The following is a 22,245-nucleotide window of genomic DNA, read 5'->3' on the forward strand; positions in this document are numbered from 1 at the left end:
TGTATAATCGCAGTACAATAAAGATCGTATGTACTGAGGGCAAGGACCTTGCTTTATGGAGACCCCCATCTTGTGCTGCCATGTCTCTACTCCCAAAGCATTTTGCAGAGATAGCTTATTATGCAAAAGAAGAAAATAGTTACAACCTTTCTGGCATGCAAAGGCCACCATAGTTCCCCATGCTCTCTTTGTTACAGTCCACAGTTTCACAAATGTTTACACACTGGACCTTTAATGATATATAACATATGATACATATTATATAAAACATTGTTTGAAAAGTGTCTTCGGCAGGGAACCTACCAATTTTAATGAAATGTTGATGTTTATCATGTCAAAGAAAATCTCTAGATAATGCCCAGTCTGTGGTAGCAACAACAAAACTCTCTGCAAGGATTGGTCAAATATTTTATTTGAGGCACTATTTTACAGCCAATCAGAGAAAAGCTGAGTCGCTGTGATTGGTCAAACCCTCAGGTCAGCTGAGGGAGAGGAAGGTATAAATACTCCCCAGGAGTGAGTCTGGTGCAGTGTGTTTGTGTGCCGGTGTATATGTATGTCTAAGTGTGGGAGGCAGAAACAGTGTGTGTATGTGTGGGTGTGTGTGGGGGAGCACGTGTGAAAGTATTTATGATAAGTTCTCTTTTTCCTTTAAATAATATTTAAGGTAAGTTGTTTAATGGTATTTTGTGGCGGGTTTAAACATTGTTTCAGTTTGAGACGATGGTTAACGAACCACCTGTGTCTCATTGAGCTTAATTGACAAGCCGTTGTATGACGACGCTAATGTGTCGCTTTATTTCCAGGCAGCTGCGCTAATACACACACAAACTCTCTTGGACAAAGCAAACACTGCCACCATGGTTGCCACAAGCACCCTAAAGACCAAAAGCAGCGAATTTCGTATTTCGGACTTGGTTGACCGAAGATATGACCAAGCTTGCATAGAGAAAGGTAAACGTCCAGGTTTTCTTTTCTCTTTTCAAACGTTTTCTTTTGTCTGTCAAGCTAACTTGCTAGTCTCTGCAGACTTCCAATTGTGTGCTTGTTTACCACTGTGGTGCATGCTGCAGCAGTGGAGCGGGGAGGAGGGAGGAGTGATGGGCAAGTCAACACAGGATGAAGTCATCCTTTTAGCAGCCTGTCTGCACTGCACACATGAGGCAATGAGTAGCTGTCTACAGTATATGCATCCGTTTAAAGTCTGTTGAAGTCATTTTTTAACTATCATACTGTTAAGCACTTAGTGCAAATGTGGAATTAAAATCCAGAGAGGTCTAGATGAAAAAACGTCTCATACAAAGGTTTGGATTGTCTCATTAATAGCAATATGATTCATATGTTCAGCAGACAACTGACTGAAATGCAACGCGCAGTAGGCAATATGGTATTGTAACAATCTTGAACTGGATTAAAATCATTGTAATAAATAATCCCCTTTGTTAAATCTAAATTAGGGATGCATGATCGACACAAAATCAGTATTGCCAGATACTGGTTTTAAAATGTATTACAGGGTATCTGCAAACACGTCAAGATCTGCTGATATGACTAACACTAGGCTAAGTAAGCTGCTTATGTGTATTTATTTTGCTGTATAAATAAATGTATATCTACATCTCCTGCAGCAATTGTGTTAATTTTACTACAGAAGAGCCTAAATGAAGCAGGTCTTCGTAATAGGAAGGTTTAACATAAAGCACTTGGATCATGTTTATAAATGAGCATGTATGTAATGAAAATAACTAATTTTAAAGAATTAAGGGTGTCGTTTCCCTTAATTAGACTCTCAATTGGAATTGGGTACTCTGGTCAGGTGTATCCTGACCTTTTGACCTGGCAGGGATTTGAACTGGCAACCCTCTACTTGTAAACCCAAGTAAGAAATGAGGGTACTGCACCACATGCATTATATTCAGTTCATATACAGGCTATTTTATCAGTTTTCCTGAGCCTGGATGAGAATCGAAAGCAGCTCTTCCTCAGGCTGGTACCTATTCAGACTCGTCAACTAAATGTATTACACTCTACAGCAAATTTAATAGCAGTGCCTCACATGAAGGGACACCAGGCTTGACACTTGGCCACCTGGGAACCTGAGGCAGCATCACAGTGTACTGCTTTTCATATACCTGCATCAAATGTCATGCTCATAGGTAAGCACAGCGTTCTAAATGGTTGCACAAATTAGATTTATGAAGCAGCGTAGTAGTCTGAGCATATATCATGACAAAATCTTAACCATATAACTGTTAAATGTCCGGTTTTCTCACTCCCTTTCCCAAGCATGTCACAACTGCAGTGATCATTATCCTTCCACACACACGGCCGTTTCCTCTACATTATTTTGCTAATGCATCAGATTTGTGTGGTTGGTGGTAAAGTGGTGGACAATGAAATAAAGAGGCTTATTCTAAGGTTATGAAAATTTTTTTTTTTTTTATACAAGTTGATTATACACTTGTGTAGTATGTTCAATAAACCCTTCTAAATTTTTCACACTGGGCCTTTTAAACCCTGCACCTACAGTGTGCGTTTTGTTTGAATAAGAGAACAGACGTTGTTACTGTAATGTACGACTTGCATTGTTTCCTCAGAACTGGACTTCTGGGATCACTGCTTAGCCGAGCCCCAGAGGAACGTAGACGTTGCCGAGGACAGAACCTGTCAACAGCTGGCCAAGATGTTTGAGAACTGCCTGTCACGAGCCAAGAAGACGACGCTTCACTGCTCCTCTGTGCTGGTACCAGAGAAGCTGACCCGGAGAATAGCCCGCGAAGTCCTGCGACTGGCGTCCTGCGAGCCCTGTGGCCTGCGCGGCTGTGTCCTCTACGTCCACCTGGAGTGGGACAAGGGCTGCAAGCGGCTGGAGCGCATCGTGTACGATGCCACCGTGGTGCCCACATTTGAGTTGACTCTTGTGTTCAAACAGGATAGCACGGCCTGGCCCAGTTTACGGGACTTCCTCTTTATGGGAACCTGCTTTGCCCCGACTTTTAGACACGTACTTAAACTGAGTCCAGGTTTCCGGCTCGTCAAGAAGAAGCTCTACTCCTCCTCGGCTGGTACCGTGGTAGAGGAGTGCTGAACTATGGTAGGGATTAGAACTATGGTAGGGATTAGAATGGGATATTGAGTTTCCTGTGGGTAAATGCACTTCTGCCCAAATGTAACTGACACCATCAGTGGTGTCGTCTTTTCTACAGTGTTTTTTGTACAATCAGTTCAGCTGTTAGTAGCCAGTCAGTCTGTAACTTGGGGGTTTGTGGCAAAAAGTTTGTTTATAAATGAGGCTGATAGTTCTGCATTTAGCTTCACTGTAAATTTTTATCAACGTTGTAACATCCTGGATGCTTTTTTTCTCAGTCGTTTATTTCTCAAACACCATTTTAAATCGTACATTTTGCTGATGAATGTAAAACTGTTCACATCAACGTGTTGAGAGGGACATGCTATGGGTACACGTTTGGTAGACACTAGCCACTTTATTGATGCATTTGAGTGTTTACAGATGCATTGAATTAGTTCAGCAATGCAAACACACCTAGCCTTTGAATAGGAGACTGAAATGTCTAGTTTTTTGGGGGCCATATGTAGTTGTTTAATGCTGTATTTTGGCCTATGGATGTTAAGACTTGATGTCTTGTGGAAATACTGCTGTCTTGGTGTGGGCTTCTCGCACTAAGGAAATGTGGATGCCTTAAATGCCACGTCCTTTTTTTCCTCACTGTATGTTCTGTTATATGTGTTTTATTGCTTTTTTTTAATTTTATAACTCCTCCCCCAGATGCACCTTTTCAATGCAGAAACTTTATAGATTATTAAAAGGACGGATCACCACAATGTAAAAGTGTATTTTTTTTTATGTAATCTATCTGGGTTCTGCAAAGAAATTATTGAATGTCCCGCTAGTTTTTTTTCATTGAAATTCCCCATTATTTTTCAAACTTTTTTTGATGCCTATTGAACTTTCTTAATGTTGAAGGAAAACACTGTCTTGTCTATTAGACAATAAAAAATTGAAACCTTAAGTTGCATTTGTGGCCCTTGTATGTGAATACTCTTAAGTCTGAATAATTGCTGGCTCAGCACCTGCAGTGCTCAGTGCAGGCTCTTTTATAAAGAGGACAAAAGCCACAGCAAGTTGGCTGCCAGAATGTGACTCATCCTGACTAAAGTGAAAAGATCGGACCATGTGATCACTAACTATAGAACAACAGAAACCATCTGAAATATGGGGTTACTTACAATTATGGAAACTGAAATTGGAGCAGTCACCTGAGGCTTTATGCAATAGCAGAACTTTTCAAGTATGGTTGCTTTTTCGCCTTTTTCTCCATGGAGCTCCCTACAGATTCATTCAAAGTACATGTTTTTACAACACCACTGTAAACATCCATCCATCCACTACTGCTTTATCCTCACAAAACTCACAGCTGATCCTCCCCCCCACCTTTCCCTCTCCATGTGCATTTGTTTTCATTGGCAAACAAGCTGTGGAGCCATGTCCATGCCAGCCAGCATCAGTTTTGCATGCTTCTGTCTTTTTCAATTCTCGCCATTCAAGAAAAAAGCCGGTCCGATGTTGACTTGTGCGTGGCCCCTCGCTCAGTTAGGCGGTCGTTTCCTCTTCTTTGCTTCCGACAACGGTTTTCTCTGCTTCTTTTTCGCAAGCTCTGCATTGAAATCTAAAATAAAGCTATCGCTGCCCTGATCTTATAGCCTAGTACCTGGTCAATATTGTACATGAGTAGCAGCTTGTACACATGCACTGCCTTAGCTCTGTATTTAAGCACATCAGCTGCTTGTTGTGTGAACCTGCAGAGTTTGTGTGACATTTCACACTCTCTTTAACGGAGGCGTCTCCATAGAGACTCCAGGAACCTCCGTTTGTGAACTGTGCTAATGAGAGTCGGATGAATCCAAAAGACTTTTGACACATGCGTGGGACATTTGTAGTGATGACATTTGTGCTGCAGTTCAGAACAAGGTTAGAGGCTAAAGAAAACAGGCCACTGACACATGATTATATTTGTTTAACTTTTATTACCATTGACACAGTCTGCCATTCTTGCCCAAAGTGACGTCGTGGTCACATAGGAGTAATGACAGGAGCCTGTGTTCTGCTGTAAAGCTGCATCACTGTCATGGTGAGGGGACAAAGCACCAGTGATCATTTACCCAGTGACACATGATAACAGCGTGGCTGATCCCTTTGCCTTGTTACACTAAACTGGGCCTGCAATACATGTTTGAGCCCATAAATGTATACAACACTATGTTATATTCTGTGTCTGTGCCAACTCATTGAATTACCATATCATTACAGTGCACTGTAAACTATACTGAATATCAAGAACATTCACAAGCAGAGGTAATCCTAGACTCTTCACCATCCCTCCCCACCCTCATCACTTGTACACTCTAGGACCAGCTTTTGGGGGATGTCTGCATGACGCAATGTCCAATTTAAATGTGAATATAAATGCAAGTGTTGTGCTGTGATGTAATTATGTGCTGTATCATATATATGGATATATAAGGATATTTTGATGTATAATCTTTTAGAATGTAATTTTATGTGCACACAAAAGGGCTGGTTTTTGATCATCTGTTAATCTGTTTAGTTGCCATGGTGAAATAAAAGATTGATAGCAATCTCTTTACAGCCAGAAACAACCATCTTACCTTTCATTGAAAACTTAAAATAAAGGCAGCAGCCTATCAGGGTAATATGAACAAATGGACAGAGATATGGATGCTAAAGGATCCAGACTGCTGAACAAACATCTATTGTTAGCTAGAATTGTAATTGGATCAATGAGAGATTTAGAGTTTTTTCTATGGAAAGACTGAGTGCCAAATTTCAGGGAAAACTTTATGCATATTTGGCGACCTCTGATGGATTACTTGCCTAAAGGTCTAAGCCGGGTCATAGTGAGGAGAAAGGCCACACTGGATTAGAAGTGCTAAACATGTTATTTAATATGTGCAATATACTATTTGATTTATTTTTGTTTTTAATCATTGGGTTTTGTTGTATTGATTTTTAAAATTAGTTTCTATTCCTCTATATTTCTGCTTGTTTGCCCACCCTGGCTCAAACTACTGCTATGCCCTTCATGAATGTTTACATGAGAACTGGAATGAATGCTCAGAAAATAAGTCAAATCTGATTCATAAAAATACATAAATAAACTGTGGTTCCAATGGGGGACAACTTTTTCTTGGCCATGACCGGGTACTTCTTGGAGCGTTGTCCTCCCGGTTAGGTTTGCCAGGTGATCAGTGGAGATTGAGAAGGTCACCACTCCTTGCACTGCTATCACTTTTCTCATCTAACTCTCAGCAAGACACCAAACTAGAATATAATAGTCAAACTATTCCTTTAAAAAAAACAGTATTTGATTTCTTCCAGGCCACTATACAGTATCTTGTGTGTGTTTGTAAATGAGGCCTGTTAAGTGACATTAACACTATAATGGATCCTTGTTTGTTCGTGCTCAAAGAAAGACAGTGGAGGGACACACATGGCTCGAGCCTCATGGAAAAATACTGAAGGTCTTTTCATGCTGCTGCAGCCACATAATCTGAGCTGCACTGTACGGACTTGGCAGCTCATTCGCTCGAAGCTCGTCCATCTGTCGGTGGTTGTGGAGATCTTTATTTTCAGTATGGTTTTAATGACTGTACCGTTATACCTGTAGCAGATCAATCATACATGCACATACTGTATAGCCATTATTAGCGTACACATGTTTACTATATCTTTGTGTTACTTCTCCATCCCAATGGGGTGTCCCAGTCACTGGATAAGCCTGTTTGTTCCCGAGGGATGAGCTGGGAATCATTTCACATTTCCTTCCTGACCCACACAACTGCCCCCTTTTTCTGGGAAGGTGGAAATCTGATGAAGTTGGCCCTGCATGTCACACTGGGACTGGATTCATCTGATGAACTGTTTATCTCTCCCTCGAGTCTTTCCAGTATAACCTACATAAACAACATACATTGCAGTCTAATCTACTTCCCCTGCAGTATCAGTCAGTCAGTCAGTCATCATCTACCGCTTTATCCTCCACCAGAGGGTCGCGGGGGGTGCTGTGCTACATCGGGCGATAGGCGGGGTACACCCTGGACAGTTCGCCAGTCCATCGCAGGGCCACATACAGAGACAGACAAACAACCATTCACTCTCACACTCACTCCTATGGTCAATTTAGAGTGTTCAATTTACCTATCCCCACATTGCATGTTTTTGGACTGTGGGAGGAAGCCGGAGTACCCGGAGAGAACCCACGTACACATGGGGAGAACATGCAAACTCCATGCAGAAAGGCCCTTGTTCGAGCCAACCGGGGCTCGAACCCGGGTCTTCTCGCTGCAAGGCGAGAGTGCTAACCACTACATTACCGTGTGGCCCCCTGCAGTATCATCTTTCAAAAATATTATTTATTATATAATATATAATTGTAACAGAATAGTTACAGCAACATATATAAGAAACAACACAATTTTCAAAAATAGTCCAATTGAGTTAAAAAAAAAAAGCTTATGTAAATAGTCCTGGCAGTCAGTTATATTTCTGCTCATTTTTTCATATTTGCTGTTTATTTCTAAACAGAAAATCAATTTTCTTTAATAGTTTAATGTTGATATCTATAAAATTAGGTACAGGTTGTTTGAGATATATGTTGGGTGACTTGCTGTTATTTTATTATGACAGTATCCTCTTCTCTTAATGTTGATTTACAACATTTTCCCAGCCAATTCTATCCAAATGGATTGTAATTGTGTATTTAACTTTTAATATCAATCTATTGTGGTTTAATCTACAATACAAAGTAAAATGGATATAAATAGATACAGAACCAGGTCCTTGTTTAAACATTCACTGTTCTCATTGGCACTGGTTAGTGTGCAGAAATTGTCTTTACAATGGTAAATTCACACTGGTAAAAAGTGGGCCTCAAGCGAAAGATTTTGTTTGATGAAGGCACCATCACTACATCACTATTACAGTCCAGATAGTTTCATGTGAAAGATGGCAGACTGACTGCATATACATTTTCATTTTTGGTTTTAGTGGTCATGAACCACCAATGAATCAAAACAGTGACTCTTAAAGGACACTTTAGAGAATGATATTTCCATCCTGACTCGACTGGACTCAGCTTGGTAAACAAGAGCTTGCTGTTTTCCTCTTTACTGACGTTGCATCACATGGTTTTGAGCGTATTGAAATTCAAGTCTATCACACACTCCTGCATTCCGTAACCATCTTGTTGCCACTGTAGCTGGTGGAGCTGTGGCAATGTTGGTGAGTGGAATGTGCAGTCTACTTTGCAGTGCTGAAGGCTGTGTGACAGCAGTAAACACACACTGACAGGGACCATACACTGCCCTTAAATGTCATCAGGTGTCAGACTTAATCCAACAGAGGGAAAACAAGGAAGTGGTTAGGACATTGTAAAATGTCATTACAGTTTCAATATCAATATTAATGTTATCATGCGTGCACATGGTGTACACGGTAGTGCAGTGGCTAGCGCTGTTTCCTCACAGCAGGATGGTCACTGGTTTGAATCCCTTGGAGTGTGCATGTTCTCCCTGTGTGTGCATGGGTTTTTTCAGTTTCCTCCCACAGTCCAAAAACATGCAGCGGTTATTTGGACACAGTGAATGGTTGTTTGTCTCTGTGCATTGGCCCTGTGAAGGACTGGTGACCTGTCCAGGGTGTACCCTGCCTTATGTCAGCTGGGACCCTTATGTGGAGGAGAAATCTGTGCACATTGAATGAAAGAATGAATGAATGCTTGCAAATTAAACAAAAATGAGCACGGTTGGATACATTTATGCAGATTTATCACATTCTGGCCTGCTTGTATCTGCTTGTATCTGATGACTGGCAAAAGCTTGACTGTAGACTCTTGGTTTTGTTAAGAGATCATCATTGTTTATGTACTTATGTACACATTCATTCATTCATTATCTACTGCTGCTTGTCATCTACATGAGGGTTGCGTGGCCGCTGCAGCAAACACAAACAGCATAGCAACATCTCAAAATATCTGTACTGAAAAATAAGTGCATCATGTGCCTGTTCGGGATATGTTGTTTCAATAAACAGCAGTTGTAATGGTTTATTTTAGATCTTCATCCACTTTCTGCCCGAACCAGTTCTGAGTAAAGGTAAAAATGGTCCGTATTTATATAGTGCTTTTCTAGTCTCGATGACTACTCACCCATTCACATCCATTCACTCACACTTTCATATAGTGCAGCTATGTGTAGCGCATTTTGTGTCACACATCTTACATAACCATTCACACGCTGCTGGCACAGCCGTTAGGAGCAACGTGGGGTTATGTGTCTTGCCCAAGGACACATAGACTAGCAGAGCCAGAAATTGAACCCAGAACCTTCCGTCGTCCGTCAGTATTGTATGTAAAACCAAAAGTGTAGGTTGAAAGTTGCTTGAGCCCTTAGATGGCAAAGAAACACACAGAAGCGAACAACCATTCACTCTCACACCACACTCTTAGTTGCAAAGCAGGTCTGTAACTGCAACAGAGCTAGCTAATGGGCCGTCGTGTGGCCCCTGCTTAGTGCACAGTATGTGCATAATTGTTTTTCCAATGACTTCCGGTCTCTCGTACGTCATTTAATTTGGCAATTTGGTAAACACAATTCAATATGGCTGCATTCAAATGCACAGAGGTTACTGTTACCCTGGTCATTTTATGTCTCCCTCTTGGGCAGGTGTCCATAAAACATCCTTCGCTTTACGAGCTCCTAAACAACTTGATATTTGAAAGGCCATCGGTCATCTAAATACGGTGTTAAGTGGTTTGTGAGCCCATGATTTACTATTGATCACTGCATTTGGTCACAGATAGCTCACAGTGCTGGTACAGGTAATACCTTGGCAATAACACGATGTACCATTTTTTCTGTGCCATCCAAGGGGCTCCAGCTAGTTTGACCTCCACTTTTGGTTTTATATACAATACTGACAACTTCTTGGTGCGATCACATTACATAAACCCATGTGAGATGCTGTAGTTGGAGCAGATAGTGGATTCAGATCTGAAATAACCCATTTGGGATATTAATGAAACTAAATACCCCAAACAGACACATGATGTGCATATGTAATAGCAATGATTCCTTAAAAGTATGGATATTTTGAGATGTTGCTATGCTGTTTGCTATTTGTGTGAATGGAGTGTTAAGTGAAGTGTCACTACCATGTTTATCTGGCTGGCTGGTGTGTGTGTGTGACCTTGGTCAGGAGCTGCCTGTGGAAGGGTTGGAGCTGACCACTCCTCCATCACTAATGCCTGCTGGCTTCAAACATGGACTCTCTGGCAGCTGACCCATGAGTGCTGTCTCAGTTTTAACCTTTTATGGTGGGGAAAGGTCACTGCCCCTGCTGGCAAAAGCTCCTCCATCACAAGGGTCCTCACGTCGTAGTAGTCATCTGATTCTTCTTTTTGTGAATTGCACAAGAAGCATTCCTTGAATTCATACCTCACTGAGCTTCTTTAATTGATAGGTATTTTCATGTGTTACTGTAGGAGCTATTTGTTATGCTATTTGGTATGTAAACGTTGGTTTTGTTGCCTATCTGGCCTGTATATAAAAACAGAGAGGCAGAAAACTTAATAGTCTTCAACTCTAATCTGACTAAAACAAATGCGACCTCCTGAGATGACAAACAAGTGCTCACTGTAGCATCAAGTAAGTTACAGTATCTCCAAGCACCATATACAGTATGTTATAACATTGCCTAAAATCACAAAAGTGACAAAAACAAACTAAGTGGCTGCCTGGGGCGCCCTGATCACCAGGTGGCCCCCATTATCCTGTTTAAAAATGAACACATCAAAGAATTCTTGATGTCTTTAGGTATACAGTATGTACATATGTAAATAGTGTTTATATCTGTTCCAACATTTTAGAATAAAAGCCATTAATGTGGTTTACTTGTTTACAAACACAATGTATGTTATAGTTTGTTAACAGTGGTTTTCTGTAAATTAAACTATAATTAATGTTATATGTGTTTAATTTGTATCAATAGTCAAACACAGGCTACTCAAAAGTAGCCTGGATATAAAATCTAAAAATTAAATATTACAACTAAAAGTAGCCTCCTGTCTAAAATGGACTATGCAATGATGAACCTGTATTTACTGCAACTGCACGGCAAACTGTTATTTCAAAAAGAAAAGAAACAGATGATGGAAATATGACTACACTAGTGTAAGGACAAGAAATGATAACAGAATAAGCCACCCCCCACATATTTTTCAAGTTATTTCATTTCAAATGTTAAGAGGTTATTATGTCCAGTTTTATTGTATATGTATTGTTCTGTGTAGCAGTGTAGCTCAAAAATAGTATCTGTGCTCCAGTTTCTGTGATGAGAAGCAGCACATACAGACAGGTGCGGTTTCTCCTTTAGGCCACAAGGTGGAGTATCCGCTAAAGTCAGCACTGCTCAGGAGTGTGTATGGTTCCATACATAAATTGTAATATAAATATAAATTTATATTACAATTTTTTTTCAGCATGAGAAATACAATGTATGGTAGGAGTGTGGGACAAAAGACCGAAAAGCGTGAGACTTGAGAGCCCTGCATAGTTTTTTGTTATTTTTAGTTTTCATTTGGTTAGTGTTAGGTTTTACATTTTGATTATCAGTATTTACTTGTAGCCTACTATCTTTACACTTCTTTACTACATTTGATGTTAATTGAAGTGCTTGTTTTGTTGCGCATATTTTCATATTTTTGTTATTTAATATGACCTATCAACTAATTAATCAATCAAACTTTATAGCACTTGTCATACAAAGCAAATAATTCAACTCAAAGTGCTTCATAGGATAAAACCACACAATCATCTCTGGTTCTATGTATTGAAAACATTAATGGAAAATAGAAGTGAGGAAATGCGATAATGCTAATCACAAAAAGCTGCGAGGGAAAACACTTAATATACTAAAACAGGAGGTAAAAGAAGGCAAAAGAAAAACTTAAATAGTAACAGATCAAATGAAACGATAAGTAAATCAGTACATAGCTTCTTTTAAATTCAATGATTTACTTACTTACATGTATGTAAGTAAGTAAATCATTGAATTTAAAAGCTGTAGGTTAAAAAGGTTTTTTAAAAAAAATATTAACATAGTGTGGGCATCACACATTATTGATGTCAGATGACTGGTAAAGGACCAGAATGTACCTGGGCCTATATTGTTTTTTATTGCATGCTAAAACAAACTACTCTGTTCATATTCTGTGTCTTGTGGATTGAATGTTCACCTGGATCACACAGAAACTAAGGTTGATGATGTTATAATACAATTATGAAAACCATTGTTGTTCTGATATTTTCCCACAGGATAACAACAAATTTCAGAACAAGTTCTGGACATTTGCACTCATATACACAGAGGAAACAGAAATAACAGGCATACATTTACAAAAATGAACAGCAAGGATTATTCCACAGTGTATTCTCTACCGTCTATTTTAAAAACGGATTTGTAATTGGCCTAATTAGCCTAATAAGAGAAGACCAATACTCAAGATGAGTTCATCGTTGCTGATTTAATTACAGCCTGAGTGTGTGGGACTGGTGAAGTGGCCACAATCCCTTTCTCACCTCACACTTCATTATAATTAATCTAAATACAGAGCCTCTGTCTGGATTCCATTCACTTGATTTAAATTCAAAGTGTCCTTTCCTTACATAAGACCTGGATGAGATGAAATCACCTGTGCTGTATCATCTGTATTTTACGTTTAGATTCTAACCCTAAATCAGGGTTAGAGGTTTTTTTTCTTATTTGTGCTGCTCTAATTCAACAATTTGTTACTCGGCTCATGTGGTGGATAATGGGTTCATATTTTTCATTATACAGATAAAAAAGACACTGATTTACGTGTATATGATCTTGATTCCCATTCTCTGTATGTTTTTTGAGTGTTTTTGACACTGGCAACAAATGTCAGTCACAGTGTGATTACAGGATTAAATTGAATTACTGCTCTAAATGGTTGCTGTTAAAATGGTCATACATGTTATTAAACTGAGTATTGGGTAACATGTGGGTGTATTTCTTATATAATGGTTGCATTATGTACAAGTTTAATGAGACTAAATACAATTTATGTGAAAGAGTGATATGTGTTATGTTTGAGATTAATGCTTTGACCCCAGATGATTGGATTCAAAGGTATCCTACTGCCATCTAGTGGCGAAAGATAATTGCATTTTCTGGTGGTGAAGTGTAAGCTCTCTCTGATCTGGCAATCAGCAGAGCTGTTACTAGGGTCTCTGGGGGCCCTGGGCAAAAGGGGAACCTCCTTGCGTTTTCCTCTGTAGTATACAAACAACCTGGTGACCATGCTGTAGGGCTGTGTCAGTTATAGGCAATTGCCTAATGAATAGAAGCTGCAGTTGCTTCCTTTGCTGACTGTGTGGCAACAGAGAGGAGTCACCAATCATGCTAATATTTTTTTTATAGCTTTTATATCTACAAACATGTTTCTTTCTTTTTAAAAAAACAAAACAAAAAAAAAACAAGAAACATTTTGATTGATTTGTGAATGTGCCATTTTGCTAGTATTAAAATCAAGTTAATAAGGTAATAATGTTTGTTTTTGTTGAAGGGTAAGAAGGAAGCCAAATAATACATTTACATATGAAAGAGTAAAAGGTGCTGACTTCTTAAGTCACAACCAAAATAAAGTGAGAGATTGGCAGAATGAACAGTCCACATGGATTTCACTTCCTTCACCAGTGGTATAAGGTCCAGGTCTTTGTCCAGTTCAGGTTTAAAACCAGCTTGTTCCTGTAAAAGGCAGTATTTGGGACACAGATGACATCTTTTTGGAACAAAGCACAAATCTCACAATAACATGTCGGTTTTTATATTTGAAACATATGGTCACAATAGGATCCAACCAATCATGCTGACTATATTACGTTTGAACCAAACTTGAACTAAAAGTATGAAAAAATGTGCATTTTAAACAGAAAACGCAGTTTGGAATTGGAAATGTAGTGTATCTAATCTGCCTTGCTCAGATGAAAGGCAGTTGAAATTCCCCACTACAGATCAAAGCTACAAGGATGGATGATCTCCATTAACTTATGGGGGAAACACCAGGAAAGGAAGGAGTAATGTAAGAAATTTTTTCAGGTTTCTGAATTTTTGTAACAATTTTTTCTTGATTATGCGCAGAGATGAAGGAGAAATATTAAGAATTGCTCACAAACATGGGGGCCTTCACAACACTCCTCAGCCCTCAAGCTCTAAAGAAAAGAAATTAAAAGTTAAAAGGATAAAAGCACCCAGTAGAGAAAGAAGGGCGACAAATAAACTCCATAGGAGAAGAAGCACAACATGGAAGATTAAGGAGAAGTGGGATAATTGCACCTAAATGCTTATTACAGCAAATAAGAGGAACTATTTCATTTAACAAAGGATTTCAAAAGAATCCACTGAATCTGTAAGCATCATCTTAGGTAGATCACTCACTGTTGAACTCGTCATGTTCTGGTTTTGGTTATTGTGGTCTTCTTCTGTGGGGGTTTAACTGCATCCATGACCACAACACTGCAGAAAATGGCTTCCATCTGATCAATAAGCAGTTATTGGTCATAACTGTTTTGCAGAAAAATCTGAATGATTTAAAAAAAACAACAACATTGATCTAATATGCTCGTCCCTGCTTTTATTTTGAAAAGAAAAAACTCCAGGAAAAGTAACTTTGGGTTACTTTACACTGGTTGCTATGACAACATAAGCACGGGGAGACGCTGAGAAGCCACATCTCCAGTTTGTTTCTATATTTTTTGTCTAATGTCATTGATTTGTGTTCTTTTTTTAAAAAAAAAGTGTAGAATCATCAGTGAGTAAAAATGCCACCGAAAGGTGCCAAAAAGGGCTCATCTAAAAAACCCAACGCAGCGGGAGCCACGGTTGTTACCAAGAATTGGGATGCGGATCTCATCAATGCACCGTTTGAAGAGGTTTGTTATCTCACTGCACTCTTCAAATACTAGACTACACACATCTGTAACTCACTTCTTCCTAGTTAAGATAAACATTTCGTATCTTCACAACTTGAATTCAATGTGACGTCATTTATCCAAGAAAGTGACTTATAATATTTTGATTTTTTTTGTATTCAAATTACATTTATCTTTTAACACACAAAGATATTATTAAATGACATAATTAAAACCGTTGTAAAACTGTTTCCGGTCTCGTGGCGCCACCGGGGGAGAGAAACCTCTGGGGGCTACGCACTTCATTTAAACAACACCTGTAGCTTTCTTCCAGCTGTTTACCTGTGGTTTTTATTTCAACTTAGACCCGCCAGTGTTTACTTACCTGTACTAATAGGAGACCATGTACAACTCTTGGTGTTGACTTTCATTTCGCCGTGTTGTCTCCAGGAGTCATGGCGCGCCTGTGTGTCTTTGGTTGTTGGGGAAAGTCCTGAAGATGAGGAGCTGCTCCAGCCATTAGCCGAGGCTGTGCAGCGACCACTACGCAAACTCTTCTCCGCGTTGACCTGGGACGACACACTCGCTAAGGTATTCTTTGTATTGTTCAAATTGTTCAAAGTGAGACATTTAGCCCCACTCAGTGATATTTGTATTTAACCTATCCCTTATTATAAACCAGTGAACATACACAAACTGGGCGCAGCAGTTTGTGAGGGACCTACAACCCAGTTCCTTTTCTCTTGGCCACAGGCTGTCAAGTACAGTGTCACAGTGAACCAGCATGTATGTATCTATTAATTGAGGAAGCCAAATGGACCTTAACTATCATTCATTTGATGATTTACACTGCCGTGTATGTACTGTAAGCTGTGCTTCTGCGACCTGTCAACATGGGTGCAGTGCAAAAGACACATTGCTGACATCATGAATATGTTGCTTAATAATTCATTCATCATCCACTGATCGACTTAACAGCAAAACAACAACAGTGTGGATGCAACTCTAACCTCTATTGTTGTGTATTTGTCATGTCTGTCCAGGTTCATGATCTGGGGAATCCCAAAACAAAAACCAAACATGATGAGGGTCCCATGTTCCATGAGGTAAGACCAGGATGCCTTATGGTATAATATAGCAGAGAGTCTCTATTTCAAACATTCTTATTGAGCAATAATTCCATAAAACGTTAAAACAGTTATAACAGTGCTCGTTCTTGCAATTAGGGGAGAAAGTAGATATTCAAATCCAGGCAGACAGATAGATAGATACATCTTTAACATTGATAAAGATTTTAATGTCCATGTTAGTTTATTGATTGGTAATGTTAAAGTGTTCCCCCCACCCGTTTGTCATTACATTAGATAATAATTAAATATAAGATTAGATAAAGATAATAATTAAAGTATAGTGTGTAGCCTCATATTTATGTGCTATAGGGCAGCATATCAGTGTCTGAAAACAAACTTTATTTGTGCTATATATATTTATATGTAGGTTACAGAGTCTGCTAAGCTGCTGCTGGATGCAGAAGAGGCAATTCCCTGTGACCTGATAGCGAAATTACTGAAGTTCCAGCTCCTTCAAATCAAAGCCATTGATCAGCAGAGGAGGTTGGCTGAGCAGGTGTGTGTCCCTATATACATGTATATACATATATGTATATATGTGATCTATTGTATGTGTGATTTTGTAACAGCCTTGAACATGCCTTGAACATGTGAAAAGTGAATTTTACTCCTGTAACCTTAACACAAAAGTTCATGCCAACCATTGTATTTACTTGTTACTTGTTACTTTGTAGTATCTTACTAGGACAAAGCTAAACATGTTTATCTTAAAATGTGCAAAACTTGCCTGGGCGGGTTTATTTTACAATTAAGGCTAACAATTTCCCAGAAACAAGGCTTATTTTACTTTTTAGTTTTTTTGCAGTGTGGCTATGGTGTGGCTTGAGCCAATAAGTGAAAGGGGTTAATTGTATTTTCCTTTGAGGAAATCTTTTAGTGCAGTTCTGTGTCATTTGTGTCCTCTTCTGTTTCAGGCAGAGGACGAGGATCTCAATCTGCCTACTGCCACCAAGGCCTCTGACAAAAAGCGAAAGACTCCGCCTCTACAGTCATCCAAGAAAACGAAGCTGAAACGCAGGGATGAGGCTGAGCCTCCTAATTTCAAAGGTGAAATATACTATACTATATAAATAGTAAATAAAACAACTGTTAATTGGCTATGTACTGTAATTCAAGGCAGCAAGTGAGGAAGTGAACCAGCATATGCTCCCTGAAACTGAGGAAACTAAATGGAACTCAGTCACCCTTAATGCATTTTTTTTTTTTTACACCTGTGATTTTCCTACTGCGACCTGTCAAAATGGCTGTATTGTAGCGTAATAAGTAAAGGAAAACATGTACAAAACATTGAGTTTTACGGTATGTAAATGTTATTTTTTTTTTTGGTAAATGTATATTGTTTTGTGTTTGTCTGTATGTGAACACAGCTGATGAACCAGAAGATGGTCCTGAGCACTACATCCTGGTGCTGGGCTTTCACCAGCCTCACCTGATTAGGATCCTGGACGCCATCGGTGTACACGTAACGAATGTCATCAAACTGTGTTCAGAGCACGGGAAAACTTGTGAGGTGCAGCAGGAGCAACACGCCTCTGAGGACAATAAGCAGCCGAGCAACCAGAGCACATCTAGTGCAGGTGAAGGACTAACTTGTTCTCATCCCGAGAGTGTCGTATACCAATGCTCTGTCATGTCCTTCTGCATCACCCTACAGATGCACAAGGTATCCTTCCACGTCTGAAAGAGATGCACCTGGCTCTCAATTGACTCCAATGTAAACCCACTGGTGGCACATTTAGATGCCTAGGGCAGAGCAGCGGTCAAATAAAAGTATGAGATTATGTTTAGGGACGAGGATAGGACTAAGGGGGGTTAGAATAAAGGCCATTTATACTCTATATTCATCTGTTTTACGTCCATCCATCCCATACATTATCTCCGTCTCTACCCTACATACTACCCTACTGTGCATCTTGCTTTGTTATGGACATTACGCAATACTTCTAGAGGGCAGTGCCAAGTTGCAGGCATCAACAAACATGGTGACCATTGAAGAGGTCATTTTATTGTGCTCAATCTGTCAAAATAGACAGAAACATAAGCGGACCACTGTAAGATGTCCCATATAGTTCGATGTTATTCCACACCATCTTACAGAGATGCTCTTTGAAACTTTCTACCATTTCCGCCGTCCATCATCGTAAGCTCTGTTGCGACATGCAACAGAGCGGATGAAATTAATGCAAAGTATGGATGAAAGGCTCCGCCTGTTTCTGCCTTTTGCCCATCTTTTGAGTATAAATGGGCCTTTAGTGGATATTCACTGTTGGCTTACACTCAGACAGACTTTTATTTTCATTAATATCATCTACGTGACCAAGCTCACAGTGACGTTAAAGTATGGATAGACACTCAGGGCAGCTGGGGGCGTCTCAGACGTGGAAGGATCTGAGTGGCAGCATATGATGCTCTCTGAATGAGAACAGACTGGAAGGACTGTCTGTATTTGTGTGTTTATATAAAGAGAGAGAGAGAGAGACAAACACACAGGGAGAGAGACACACACACAAGGAGATAAAGAGAAAGACAACACAGAAAATACTGGTGGACACTGAAAGTGCACAAACGTACACAAGTCAGGGAGGGCAAGAGAGAACACAAACTCACATAGAGAGAAGGAGGGAGAGAGAAACAGTGTCTGCACACACACAGAGGGAGAGAGAGAAACAGCATGTGCTAAGAGTGTCTACGTACATACATACCTACTATACACTGATGACACTATTATATACACGCATAAACATATATATACTATATAGCAAGGGTGAGCTCAGCATGGCGAGGGAGCGGAGCGTTTGAAAATTTGAGGTAAAAATGCTGAGGCTTTTTGAAGGACCATTATGGTGACTCATAAAGTAAAGCAAGTAACTCAAAATGGGCAAGTTACATTAAACAACTCTGTATTACAGAAAACATGGGTAGCAGCTGGGGTTACACATTAACAAGAAACATCTTTTTTGGCAAGAACAATATAATTAGGCATGCACCGAAATGAAAACTGTCGGCTGAAACTGAAAATCAGGACACACTTAGCTGAAAACCGAAAGAAATGATTATGCCAATTCTGTACCATTGTGTTTTTTAATCTAATTTTGTTGTTATGGCTGGGACCGTGTGCACTTATCTCACTAAAGTCAAGGCATTGCAATTATAGTATATTATATTATAGAGTGTGCCCCTCATCTGGTGCAGACCGAAGGGCCTTTTTTATTCTGAGCACTGCTCCTGCACTGTGGCAAGTTTCGCTTTTCCGCAAAGAGACTTTCCACCGTGTACTCACATCTTGTTAGAACCGTTTTATTGGTCTTCCAAACTGATCTTGGACAGACTCTGTAAGCGGGTATAGACAGGCGCGTGCTGGCCGCAGTTTTTGCATGCATCATCACAACATTGTTTCGGTGGTTTTGTTTTGGTGATAAAAGTCTTTCGCTGAATTTTCGGTGCATCCCTAAATATAACATCTTTATCGGCAAAACAATATAACCGTAATAATGATTTCGTATTTGATAGTGTCCTTGTTCCCCAGTTTAGAAAAAACCCTGATATATATACTGTGTATATATATATGTGTATATATGTATATATTAATATTAATAAATAATTCTCATAAATCACAGACTCAGCCAGTGAGAGGGAGGCTGCACCTGCCAGGACACTGGATCTCTTCTGGTCTGGTCTAAGACCTGTTCTGTTAAGCGCTCCATTGGAGTCAGAGCTGCACAATTTGGCTCAGCTCTGCTACACTGTCCCTGATCTCCAACCTCCATCGAACTCAAATGACCCTGACTGCCCGGTAATATATACAGTATATATGTTTTTTAAATTATTTATTTACTATCATAAAACCTGTCCCCTGCAGTTTAAATGTTTTGTTTCCTTTTGCTATTTTCATTATTCTGATGCTGTGTTTTTCTCAATATCTGTGCCTCACTATTAGGAATGGAACGAAATAACATTTTCCCGCCATGACCAGAATAATTGCCATTTGCGACTGAAAAAATATGTTTAAATATATATATTTTTAGATTCTTAAACTTAAACAGGCTTTGCCTTATGGCAGAAGTATAGAGTTAAGAAAAATAAAGATCCTAATAGGTCATGATGAAAGATTCAGCTACTCATTGTTGGCACCTTAGAAAACAAGGCAATCAGATTTTTCGGAGGGCTGCGGTGCTGGAATTGACGTACTGAGGGCCGGCTGCCAATGAAAAGCCAGAGCCGGCAACTATTCCCCAAGCTAGAAGTCCTGAAGTTTTCACTACAGTAGAGGATTTTGAAAGAAATCTCAGGAAAGTGGAAGAGACGGCTTCTAAGTATGTCACGTACAAGAAACAACTAAATTTCGGGGAAAAGAGCACCTTGGGGTTTAGGGTTAGGCATGGAGAAGAAGTGAGGTTAGGGCCAAGATGACCTGGTAAGGCCATATAACAAGTAAAAAAATGTCACGGTAAAGGCTATATTTCGTAGGCGTCGACGGCTATATTATTAGAAGAAAAATCAGTCGGAACAAGGCCTTTCTACACGGAAACCTACTCACTGTGTGTGAGTAGGTTTTCTCCAGGTTCTCCGGTTTCCTCCCACAGTCCAAAAACATGCAGATTTGGGGATTAGGTAAATTGGACACTTTAAATTGACCATAGGTGTGAGAGTGAATGGCCCTGTGATGGAATGGTGAACCCCGACCTATCGCCCTATGTCAGCTGAGATTGGTACAGAACGACCCACGACCCCCATGTGGAGCATAAAGTGGTAGAAGATGGATGGAATATTGTTGATTGTTCCATTGCTACTTACTGTACATTCAACTGTACGCTGCCTTTGATATATATATATATATATACTGTATATATATATTGTTATCTGTGTGTGGTATTACAGTGTGTCCAGCTGGAGTTGGGAAGCCGAATCTTTGACGGCATTGCCAGGCTCATCTATGACGGTGTGGACTGGCGCCAGCAGCATCAGCACTTTCTAGACAGCATCAATCTCATCCATATACCCTCTGTTGCTGTGTTGGATATTCAGCCCTCAGAGGTACACACACTCACACGCCAATCAGCAATTTGTTATTCACAGGGCTATGGAAGACGAAACCTGACTTATGTATGTATAAATAAATAAATAAATAAATAAATGTATAAATAAATACAGAAATAAATAAATAAATGAATACATAAATACATAAATAAATGCATAAATAAATGAATGAATAAATAAATACAGAAATAAATAATTTCTGTTCACCTACGTTTATTTATTTCTGTGTCCATATGCTAATGATGTAGGAGGTCCTAACCTGAGTCAACACCATGATTGGTTACAGGAGTGCATTTATTTATTATTGGAGTATTTATTCATACATTTATTTATTTATTTATTTCTGTATTTATTTATTTATATATACATTTATGCATTTATTTATACATAAGTCAGGTTTCGTCCTCCATACAGGGCATGCTGACCTCTTTAATTCAGAGCATTATTGTGTTATGTCATACTCAATGCTACCACTGTATGTCTGTACACGGACACTACTACTTTAGAAAAAAACCTGCTAGCAGAGGATGGTTTCGATCCATCGACCTCTGGGTTATGGGCCCAGCACGCTTCCGCTGCGCCACTCTGCTCATGGTTCACCACATTTCCATTCAAAAAAGAATGCTGGAATTCCACTCTGTCATTGTCAGAGTTTGCAGGGAGTCCTGTTGTTTGTTGTAGTTCTCCCTGCAGATCAGTCTATTTCCAGAATTTTTTGTTAAAATTACAATTAATTGATCTGTTGATTAACTAAGCAAACAAGAAACTTTGTATATATTTGCTTATAAAAAAATGCAGCTACTCACACTCAGTATGTATTTATTTTGATTGCAGAAAGGCTGCCTTCTGCAACCAAAACTATTTCTGGGCTACAAATCAAATCCTGCACAGGCCGGCCAGCTGCCAATAGTTGTAGAGGATTTTAGCATTATTTGGAGCAAAGCTCCAATTTCGAATCCCACCTCACCCAAATGTAACTTCCTGAATTTTGTTCATAATACCTTTCAGCAATGTGTGTTTATACTTCAAGGACAGTACATTTACTACT

The 22,245-nt window shown here is 39.5% G+C and overlaps 2 protein-coding genes across 4 annotated transcripts in view; both read left to right on the forward strand.

The window, feature by feature from the left end:
* Positions 1-534: 534 nt before the first annotated feature.
* Positions 535-4,031, forward strand: LOC131456580 (DNA damage-inducible transcript 4-like protein). Its single transcript, XM_058625040.1, has 3 exons — positions 535-667; positions 807-954; positions 2,598-4,031. The coding sequence occupies exons 2-3, from the start codon at positions 861-863 to the stop codon at positions 3,086-3,088; spliced, it is 585 nt and encodes a 194-aa protein (XP_058481023.1). The 5' UTR covers positions 535-667; positions 807-860; the 3' UTR covers positions 3,089-4,031.
* A 10,210-nt stretch (positions 4,032-14,241) lies between these two features.
* The window catches only part of spag17 (sperm associated antigen 17), a 40,697-nt gene continuing 32,693 nt past the window's right edge, over positions 14,242-22,245 (forward strand). Inside the window, exons 1-9 of one of the 3 annotated variants that reach the window (XM_058623559.1) lie at positions 14,242-14,544; positions 14,918-15,051; positions 15,481-15,621; positions 16,074-16,136; positions 16,528-16,656; positions 17,075-17,207; positions 17,528-17,737; positions 19,778-19,953; positions 21,039-21,194. In XM_058623559.1, the coding sequence (XP_058479542.1) occupies positions 14,941-15,051; positions 15,481-15,621; positions 16,074-16,136; positions 16,528-16,656; positions 17,075-17,207; positions 17,528-17,737; positions 19,778-19,953; positions 21,039-21,194 (1,119 nt within the window). In that variant the 5' untranslated portion in view covers positions 14,242-14,544; positions 14,918-14,940. The remainder of the gene's footprint in view (positions 14,545-14,917; positions 15,052-15,480; positions 15,622-16,073; positions 16,137-16,527; positions 16,657-17,074; positions 17,208-17,527; positions 17,738-19,777; positions 19,954-21,038; positions 21,195-22,245) is intronic. The other 2 variants (XM_058623560.1, XM_058623558.1) reach the window with 2 other exon arrangements.

Source organism: Solea solea, chromosome 3 (assembly GCF_958295425.1).
Source record: "Solea solea chromosome 3, fSolSol10.1, whole genome shotgun sequence".
Lineage (NCBI taxonomy): Eukaryota > Metazoa > Chordata > Actinopteri > Pleuronectiformes > Soleidae > Solea > Solea solea.